This window comes from Maylandia zebra, linkage group LG7 (assembly GCF_041146795.1).
Source record: "Maylandia zebra isolate NMK-2024a linkage group LG7, Mzebra_GT3a, whole genome shotgun sequence".
NCBI classification, from domain to species: Eukaryota; Metazoa; Chordata; class Actinopteri; order Cichliformes; family Cichlidae; genus Maylandia; species Maylandia zebra.
The window spans coordinates 28,070,065-28,081,044 of record NC_135173.1 but is presented as its reverse complement, the minus strand read 5'-3'; the positions used below and the strand labels follow the sequence as shown (position 1 = coordinate 28,081,044).

General features: G+C 38.7%; 1 protein-coding gene across 1 annotated transcript; it reads right to left on the bottom strand.

Moving 5' to 3' along the window:
* Nucleotides 1-883: 883 nt before the first annotated feature.
* On the bottom strand, nt 884-10,235 carry LOC101467298 (G1/S-specific cyclin-D1). Its single transcript, XM_004556223.6, has 5 exons — nt 9,627-10,235; nt 4,848-5,063; nt 4,200-4,359; nt 3,136-3,284; nt 884-2,094 (listed from the first exon to the last, which is right to left on the bottom strand). Exons 1-5 carry the CDS (start codon nt 9,828-9,830, stop codon nt 1,942-1,944), a joined length of 882 nt encoding a protein of 293 aa, XP_004556280.2. The 5' UTR covers nt 9,831-10,235; the 3' UTR covers nt 884-1,941.
* Between the last annotated feature and the right edge of the window lie 745 nt (nt 10,236-10,980).

Below are 10,980 nucleotides of genomic sequence, written 5' to 3'. Positions count from 1 at the left end.
GTAGCAGACACATCTCTACATCAATTGTTCAGAGGAGACTGTGTTAATCAGGCCTTTATGGTCAAATAGCTGCTAAGAAACTGCTACTAGTAGATAAAATAAAAATTGAAATGCAATATTTTCCTTTGATGGAATGAAAACCAGAAATGTTCTGTGGCATACTGCTGGAAAAACCATCCAATGCCCTGGATAGTTTTTATTATTAGTTTAACTATAATTTGGCACTTAGTTTTTTTTCCCCCAACCGTATCATCTGCTGTAATTGCGTTTGCATGAAATTTCATTCAAAAACCATTAAGTGACTTTTTTTGTTTTTAAGCTTGTGGATGTTTGCGTCTCTCTAATGTTTGTGTGTTAGCCCTAGCAACCCATCATGGGTTTGCCAGAGTTTTCAGTGTCATTGCTCTTTAGCCAAATCGTCATCATGAGACCTTATGGACATTTAACCTGTTCCAGTAGAAGTCATGTTCAATTTTTGATTAAAAGTTGGCTGGTTTTGCTTTTATAGTCTTCCTATTTAAAGCCTATGCTTCAAGTTGTTTTAGTCTCTGCTCTCCATTAGAACCGCAAATCTACTTTTGCAATAGGTAGCGCTGACCTGCAGCCACAGCAAACGGGATAATGTGCGTTTCAATGGAACCAAAGCACGTTTTACCAGAAAATTTCACCCCCCAAAGAAAATCTGGTACCTTTCTACATTTCTGTAGAAGAACAGACAGGTTTATTGGAATGAAAAAATAAAAATCCCTGGGACTTTGCTCATCCTTTGGCTTCAGAGCTAGTCGTGCATTCAACATCACATTATAACATTAGTGGAGTTAGCCATCTATGTTGGTATACCAGAGATACAAAATCAACACCAATTTTGCACCAAGTCATGAGATCATTTTACAGTAGATATAGTATATTTTATTAGCCAAATACAATGGGGGGGATTTTAGGCCTTGACTCAAGAAAATCAGTGTTCACATGGAATTAAAGCTGAACAATAACTTCATTAGTCATGTCTTAAAGCAAATAACTAAAGATCATATTGTAAACTACTGGTATTTACCACTTAGGTGGCCATCAAAGGATTGCCCTGTAATAAACTCGTATTACATCTTATTCAGAATTATTATTTGTATGAGTTTATCAGACTGTCAGAGATACATGTGGATACCTTACGTTTAAAACCTGAATGTCGAAGTCATTTCTCATATTACTCTACTTAAAATACACTCACATTTAGACAACCTCTCTAAATTCACCTACTGAATTCAACAAGAGAGACCCATGACATCAAATTACTGTATAATGCAGTAAAAAGACCTTAATAAATAACATGTAATGTGAAGGAAATATTGTAATTTGAAATAGAAACAGTCTGAAAAAAAGCCATGAAAACTAATTTCCACACATATTTAAAAGGATGTTTCATTTATATAAACAGACTGATTTACAGAGGTGCCTCGATGTGTTTTTCTTAAAATTTGGATACATTTGAGCTTCATAGCCGTTTAAAAGAAATAATTAGTGTTAGCCCCTAAAGCTCAAATTCTTTACTTTGCCAGGAGGTGCGAGTTCAAAAAGGCCCTGTAGGCCTTTGTGGATCCATCTTGAATTTACTCAGTGCTTACAAGCCCAGGTCTTAAAGGGAAATATTCACCCCGGTTGAACACCTACCTGCCTGCATTCATCAACACACTGTTTGTAACACATTACTTTTTCAGCCTTTTCACCTGCATTAGCATAATTCCAGTTCTGCAAATAACGCCATCTGCTGAGAATCTCGCTATGGTTGTTGCCACAGTTCATACTGACTTCACATGAACAGCTGTGACAGACTGTTGAGTCCAGTTACTTATAAATGCTCCATGACGTGCATATTTTTATGCGTATTATACGATCATCAAATTCATCTGTTTCTGTTTCTTCATCCAGCAGCGTTACTGCTAGAGCTCAGATGTTAATGTCTCGTACATCTGTGGGCGTCGCTGAGTGGTCCTCTCCCATTTTCTTAGTTTCCATGGCAAATGAGTGCTGCTGCTGCGCCTGTCTGAGGCTGGTTTCCAGCAAAGACTCGATCTGTTCCTGACATGCTCTCAAACAATCCTGAAAAGTGAGAGTTCAGAGTAATTTATATACAATTTATACAGTAATACATAATTTAAAAAGATAAGGTCTCAGCTTAGGCTTACAGTCACAATAAACAGTGGTCAAAGACTGAGAACCTACATAGAAACACAGACTACCATGACCTGGATGATTGCTAAGGAGCCTGGAAAGAAAGTGATTGGAGTCCTCCCACTTTCTTTCCAGGGTCCTTAGTTTGGAGATTCAAATCTATATGCAACAGCTGACGACGTGTAGAAGAGTGTGTGTCATCCATGTGCGATACTGTTTACTGTGTGTAAATGAGAGCAGTGTCTGAAACTGAGAAAAATATACCAGGGCTGCTGTCTCATATCCTGCAGTTAGAAAACTTTGCTGTGAGGGCGTCTTTGAACAAATGTTATGTGCAGGGTTGCGCTGCAAGTGACGGTGCAGCTGCTGTGATGGCCGATGGAGAAGCAGCCACATTTCCCAGTAAAGAGAACCCAACCTGATCGTTATTTACTGCATCACTCACATCAAACACTTGTGGTCCAAGATGCCATTTAAAAAAACAGAAGAAGAAAAGAAAAGAAAAAACAAACCCTTCCAATATTAATTGCCTTGAGGCAGCTATTGTTGTGAATTGGTGCTAACTAAAATCAACTAACACAAAACTTGACTGTTGATATCAGTAAATGGAACGCGATGACTCCCTGTATGGACTCATCTCATGACCATTTCTATTGTTGTGTTTGAAGAGGGATTCATTAGACTGGAAATACTGGATAAGTTAACAAACCTGAACGTATTATAAACAGTCCAACACAGTCCCATTAATAGCTGCGTTTTGACAAACATAATAGCATCTGTTGGGTTCCTCAGGATCCTTCTCCCTCTCTTCGACACCCTGTTAAATTCAATTCTGCTCTTTTTTCCAGTAAATCAACAGTATTAGTGCGGAGCAGGACTAATTACACACTCGTTCTGCTAACATCTTTCCTCTAATGTGACTAAGTGAATGTAATGTGTACCAGTCATGCTGTGAACAGATGTACCCACCGGGTCACTTTTGATGGTCTGAGCCAGCTGTTCTGTCAGTTTTTGAGACATCATGGTGTTACCCACCATTCTCATCTGTAAGCCCTCTACCGCTGCCACCATGCTGCCTGCTGCCACCATGGATGGGGGGCTGGCTATGAATTTGACATCTGGAGAGAATCAAAGGAACTTAATGTAAATTTGTTAGTTTTTAAATGGGGATTAATAACAAACAAAACAAAACATTCAAAACCATAAAAAATACAGATGCTTGAGGTGAATTTCTGTTCTGTGTTAAACAGGAGCATGCATTGATGGCAATGTGTTTCATATATGAAGATGCTTTAATAAAAGCAAGAAATTAAGATGAAGTTATAGGGGCTTTAAAGGTTTAGGAAAACCCAAAGATTGCGTACAGGACTAGTTAAAGCAGACAAGCCATAATCACAGCAGATCAGCTGACCCCAATCCCATCAATCATCATTTAACAGCTCAGCTGATGCCTTTCTACACATTGTTTTCTTCTTTCTTTCGACACAAAGTCCACACAAACTAGTTGCTTTGGCCTGCCCACATTACAGACATGGAAGCAGCTCCTCCTTTTATGCCCTCTCTCAAACAATGCCATAACTGTTTTTAACCATCCAGCCTCACTCAAAATAACTAAGGCCCAAGCCAGGGTTAAAAACCATGAAACCTTCTGTGAGGTGACAGTGCGAACCACGACACAACAGTTTCACCAGGGAAGGTTGAGTCAGACAGCAGGGTTGAGCTGGTCTGGCATCTACCAGCTCTACGGATGGAGACTGCAACCTGATTTGTGCTCCAAAGCACTGCACATTATAGTAGTCAGACAGCAGTGGATCCATTGTCTATTTATGCATCAAATATGAGCAATTAGGAATAAGTGAATTGTTATGCAATTTAGTAGAGAAAACTATGAAGTTGGGTGTTTAAAAGTACATCAGTTATTTGTTGGCATGTACTAACCCAGTGAGTCAGTCTTATTACCACACTCTGCTCAAGAGAAATTTCAACCACAATATATAAAGACAGCGATGCATGTGATGTAGCCTCATGCATACCTGTGGCACACAGTGCAACAAAGGTCTGAGCGTGCTTCCTCAGTATCGACTTGTTCTCTTTGTTGACAGGCAGCTGAGACAGGAAGTGGTCGATGAAATCAAGAGGGGTGGGTGAAGCCAGGTCCCACTTCAGCTTATTCAAAACCAGCAGCTCCATCTGCTGTGAGTGGGTGAAAACAAAGATGGACAGAAGGCCAGGTTCAAAGTGGGATTTGACACAGACAGACGGAGGGATTAACAGATATCTTATGGTCACTTTTGGGAGATTTGGGGCTTAAAAGTAACACTGTAAGAAAAGGGGTATCTGAAATGATTAAGGAAATACTCTCGTGGGACAATGAGACACTACAATAACTGTGCTGATATTTAGAGATAAAAGACCTCATATGTTGGTGGAAAAATAGTGAAATTAATTTATTTATTTAAATGCAAGGTGGAAAATGTTAGGAGGTTACTAGAACTATTACAAGTCATTCTCTGGGACTATACATTCTACAGCATCTGGGCATTAGCTACTGAGATATCTTGTTTTGAGACAGACATCCCTGCAGGATGGATGTTACATGAAAAAAAAAAAAAGTCCTCAGAATCTTAGCTTCAAAACAGAGAGAGCACTTTAATGAAATAGTTTACTTCAGAATGCCATACCAGCAACTGAGAAGGTGTGACTGAATTATCAGTGTAGATGCAGAGTTTCTCCGCAGTCAGTGGGATTGTCTCCTTTAGTTTAGATGCCAGGAACATGCAGGTAGCTCCCAACAGCTGCAGATGGTTCTTCTTCGTGGGTTCCACTGACAAGATGCGATCCATGTAGTTCATAGCTAAGGGGAAAACCTCCTCCTCACATTTCTGCTCCTCGCACACCTGTAGCAACAGTCAGTGAATACCACCATTAAATACTGTCTAGTAGAGCTGGGCGATATGAGATTTTTTCATATCACGATATGTTTTTTTCATTTCAGGCGATAACGATATCTATCACGATATAAGCCAAATAACTATATTTGTAAGATTTAAATGTGCCGTTGCTCACAAGTAAAATGTGAAATAATCAGCAGCTTGTTTTTAAATATTTATTTCCCATAATAAGTTCAACAGGGTAGATGTACTTAAGGAACATGAGACTTTTTCAGATAAATAAAGGCAAATATTGCAAACCACACAAAAGGCAGCCGCTAAAGCGTTTAAGTTTCAAAATAGAACAAACGAAACAGACTAAATTGTCAATTCCACTTAGAAACAAAATATTAATTCTAAAAATAAATCTTAGTTTGTTTTACAGAAGAACAGACAAAACTGACTAACTTTTGTCAATATCAAATAAACTGAGAACTAAAAGGAAATTCTCAATCTCTCCTTGTTGTATAGCTGAGCTTTTCAAACAGTTTTAACAGTTACTTTAGTCTGACAAAAGCCGAATGACGAATTAGCGCTTCCAGTCAGAGACTGAGGCTACGTCCACACGTACACGGGTATTTTTGAAAACGGAGATTTTCCGTTTTCGTTTTAAAAAATAATCCCGTCCACACATAAAGGCAGAAATGAAGGAAAACGCTGCTATGAACATGCCAAAGCAGCAGGTGGAGCTAGATTCCTAACCGTGCAGAAATGTTGGCCAATCAGAAGTCTAGAAGCCTCGGTGGGAAAAAGTAAACAAAGCTGGGGCATAGAAGCAGAACCGAGTCGTATGTGTGGACGGACAGTAACTGTGTGTATATGTAAGCATTTAAACACTGCAGAGAGTAGAATTAACAGTATTGTAGAAATTCATTTCACCGAAACAATAACGCGGCGCACAGTGTGACGCATGCACCAGTTTATTGTATTTCCAGACTTGCTTTCGGCACATTTACAGTGCACGCCACTCTGTTTTTTGTCAGACTTGAAATAGCCGAAATACCTTCACACTACGGAACTTCTATGGCTCTTCCGTTCGACAATCTCTCCGGCATTGGAACCATCATCTGTTTTCTCTTCGGTCACGCTCGGTTGATTTTTCTAGTCGGCACACTCATTTCCTCCATTATGCGCTGGCTCCATTACCCGCTGGCTGCTTCCCAAACAAACACACGTGCGGCTTGGCACTTGTGCTGTACGTAGCAAGTCACGCGACGTGACTGCGGCTGTGATTGGTTCGGCTCTGCGCTACTTAATTTGGATTGGCTGACCTTTTTTTTTTTTAAGAGGACAAGAGCGGCGAGGTCTATCGCGATAGCTTAATTTCTCTATCGAGTAAAAGTTATATCGCGATACATATCGTTATCGTTCTATCGCCCAGCTCTACTGTCTAGTCGTTTTTAAAATGTTGTATTAGTTTAAGTCTCGGAGAAAACTCCCTAGAAATGTTACCAGATTCAAAATTTGAAGAAACAGAGTTCAGGTATTGGAAATGTGAGATATAAATGTATCCAAGTGATAACCTTTGGGGAAATATAGTCAACTTAGATGCATAATAATGGTCACTTGAGTCTGGCCCCAAAATGAACCCAGTCCCCATTTGGGCCTGTGTAAAAGTGCCCAACTTTACAGCATTAAAAACACATGTTTACAACCTGATACTCTAACAGATGTCCCGGCACAGGCAAGGGTAGCGGAAAGCCATTTGCTAGGAGTCACTGAACTGGACCTCTAAGTAGTGTTTGTGCTGTTTTAGGCTTTTGGGACACTTTAATGTAACTATCAAACTAATGATATAGTAATATTTTATAAAATACACATTTACGCTTCACTCTGTGGGAGTGAATTTCTAATATCTTATTAGCACTAACTAGCAGATATGTATGTAGGTCATCGTGGCAACTTGAAGGTGCATCTGCCTTGTTCAAATATGGCCCCTTTTGGCTTAAAAAACAAAAACAAAAGGAGCGTGAAAGGGGGGGGGGGGGGGGGGGAGATGACTACAGGCTAAATGCTACCATTGAGGTTTTACATTGAATGGCTTTTATACACAGTACCTGTATCTCTATCAGCAAGTGTCACTATTTTAATTCTCAGTGTACAAAGCTTTAAGGAATTCAGAGTTACAAATGATTCTGATACAAACCAATAGAGCGTGTCAAGTAACTGTTTTAAGAATAGACAGAAAAAGTCTTTGACTGCACAGTACAGTTTTTTCGAGTTGTAAAAAAAATTACTGGATTATAGAAACTCGCAGTTACTTAGATTAATAGATTTAACACAAAATACCTTTAGACACTGCTACTTTAAATTCAACGAGTATATTTTCCTCTTGAAACATCTTTAAAACTTTTTCAGTGCAAACACAATGTGTTTTACAGCCAGCATTGTCAAAGTGTGTAATCAGGGCCCAAGCACTAAAGTGCGAAGGCCCTAATGTATCTGCGACATTTGTTCTTGTTATTCGGGCAAAATAATTGTTTATAATAATTGAAAATAGCAATTTTGACATTTCCAGGTGTTGTAATTTTGCAAATTCCTCCTAGGGATTTATTAGATCTACTTCATATTTTGGCCTTATTAAACTGTAGAGCTTTTGAGTCTTCATTGCAGGGGGCGTCCATGACACCATGGCTAATTTTGATCATTGGCCATGAAAATTTCATTTGTTGTCGTTGACACATACATTATCCAATCCATACCAAACTTCTCATGCGTGATAAGGCTCCGGCTTGAACACATTCTAACTGTCAATACGATGAAGGCTTTCATGTCTTATGGTCCTCGTGCTGGAACACTGCAAACTGGCTCCGCGGCGCCATCTACAATATGTCCAGGTCATATTTTTCAAAAACAATAATTTAGTAATATAAAGTAAGATATTTTATGTAAAGCCTGAAAGAGGCTGACAGGATTAATTAATTTTGTCATCATTTTAACACAATTTCACAATCATTTAACCAGAATTCTAAGTGAATTCTCATTATCAACATGCATCTGGATCCATTTTTCTACTAATTTTGTTAATGTCATAAAAATTCCATATAAAATAAAATTGCAAAGATATGTCTATAATATGTCTTTAAGTCTTAATATATAGACATAAGTCATAATATAGACATGTCTATAATTATACTTAATATATATGATATTTAACAAAAGAAAATATTTAAAATTATTTAAAACTACCTTGTCCACACTAAATGTTTCTCATTACCATTTCACCTGCTCATAAAAAGCAAACTGATGAGCAGTACCACAATGCATCTCCTCAGACAGAAGATTCAAAACGGACACAAAGTCAGCTGCTCGCTCTTCTCTCGATTTGTGATATTCTTGTTAATCTTACTGAATCTTCTGCCTCTTACACTCCCTATTATCATTACACTCAATGCTTCTTAAAATAGAACAACATTTTTTATAATTATAAATACATTTTAAAGCTTTAGCATGAAGCAGAATTAAAGGTTGTGTACCATACTAGCATTTTAGGTCATTAGCCCAGAGCATTTCATTACAGTTACTCATAATTCTCATTATCATGCACTCAAAATGGACATAAAGGTATCGAGAAGCCTTGATGCAGTGATGAGAGCCTGATTCATTTTAAAAGCAGTTAACAGATTGTGTTTAAAACATTTCATAAGTACTAAGACTTTATTTCTATATTACAGTTCTCTATACTGCTCTATATTAACTGTAATTACAGAGTATTTTACATGTTTAAGAGGTAGGAATTGTTTTTGACCAAGGTCATAAGAAAAAAAAAACTCCCCAACAAATTGATAATGTTGAATGTATGAAGACTGACAGACAATCATCTCACAGCCAATGCCTGCAGCGTCCTCTGGTCGCCATTTCTGCGTCTTGGCTGAAATTCGGGCAAAGTACCCCCCAAAACACAGAATGATCCTGTTTTAACAGTAATAATAGCAACATTTGAAAAATTTATAAAAAAAAAAAGTTGACAAAAAAAAAAGACCCCGTACGATTTTAAAATTGGAAAATGTTATGACAGGAGAAAAATGTTACCCCACCACATCTTTTAGTGATATGCGTCTGTGATGACAAAAACAATGGCTGAACAACATGCACTGACAGGACAAGCTCAAGATTACAAAAACAAACAAAACAAAACAAAAAACCCGCATTTAACTCTGAGCATAAGCCAAGGAAATGCAACAAACGGTGGGTCGGTGTTAATGAACATTACCGGACAAATAGACTGAAGTTCTCCGCGAAGCCCCAACACAAAGGCAGCGCGTGGCCGCAGGACTGGCAACTCGCCACTAACATAGTTTTCAGCTTTCACGTCACGGAACTGTATGTAAAATCTATCGCACACACTCTGTGGGATAGAAAAATGACTATCAAGTGAAATGAGCTTGTTACCGCGTGGAAATCAGGTATCAATAATCGGTAATTGAAGCCACGTGACACGCAACAAAAACACAAACTTTAATGGAAAGTTGCAGAGCAGAGGAATTCTGAGTTCTGTGAATGCGGTTAACGTGTATCGGCTCAACTCACCTCTAACATCCAAGCAGCGACTATCCTCCTCATGTACGGAGATATCTCTCTCTGGACACATTTAAAGTAGTTAGGAGCGGGGAGGTACATGTCTTCTACCCGCAGCAGAGCGTGCAGGACCCGGTCAGTCAACAGGTTGGAGTCTCGGTAGGCTCTCGGTATAGGAGGCCCATCCCCCTCGCAGCACCACAGCTGAGGCTCCATGCCTTATTGCGTCCGTAGCACTGTGAGTCTGTACTTTTTAAGTCACTGATGTGATCGACTAAAGCTAACTACTTAGCTAGCAGCACAAAATTATTAGCCGCTACATACTTTGTTCACAAAACCGTCTAAATGCTCCAGTTTATTCATGTTTGTATGTTAATTTCAGTTTCCTGTTGGAATTAAATCTGTAAATAACTTAATCTTTTGATTTCCTCTACCAAGTTAGCTTATACCTTTTCGACGGTTTAAAAGTTACTTCCTTTTGTTGGACAAGACAGAACTACAGGACAAACCAGAACAGCAAGGCTTTCTCCACCGGCAGACTACATCCCTGTCCTGCTGCGCCCTTTTACTGGCACATTGTTCGGCGTCAAACAACGCGAGATAACGTACACTTCCGAGTATACACTTCACAATAAGACAGCAGTAACGGTCCTTTTCCTTACTATTGAAGATCACGTCAGTAGGCTGTTGGTTTACTCACGGAAATGCACTCTGACAAACATGACTGCTTTTGCGCTTAACTTAGGTAACTTTGCTCTCAACATAAACACGCGGAGAGAGAGAGGGAGAGAGTGTGTACTAACAATATGTCTAAAGATAGAAGCGGAATGGAAAAATGGAAAATTATTTTTTAATCATTTTAAAGAAAATTTACAAAATGTTAAGCAGCATTGTCCATCCATCTATCCAGCGATGCATCTATTCATCCATTCTTTTTAGCGTTTTTCCATTTCTGGGTCAAAATGTAAATCATACACTAGAGTAAAATGTAGAGTGTTAACATTCATGTGACTTTCTTACAGGACTGGACTGAGACAAAAACTTGGCCCACCATTACATACGATACGAACACACATATATTTATATATATACAAAGTGTCTGTGTGTGTGTGTGTGTGTGTGTGTGTGTGTGTGTGTGTGTGTGTGTGTGTGAATATAGTATATAGTAAAAAGGTAAATATAGTGTATAGTAGATGACCTGCTGTACCTCCTGAGCTACAGCCACCCCTTACAATTTATGGACATCTGTGGTTTGATTTCTTTGCATGTGTGGATTGGATTAATTGTTACTATTAACTGGGGAGAATTTTATGTCAATAGCACCTTCAGAAATATATTCAAAATTGGTAACATATTCAATACTTAT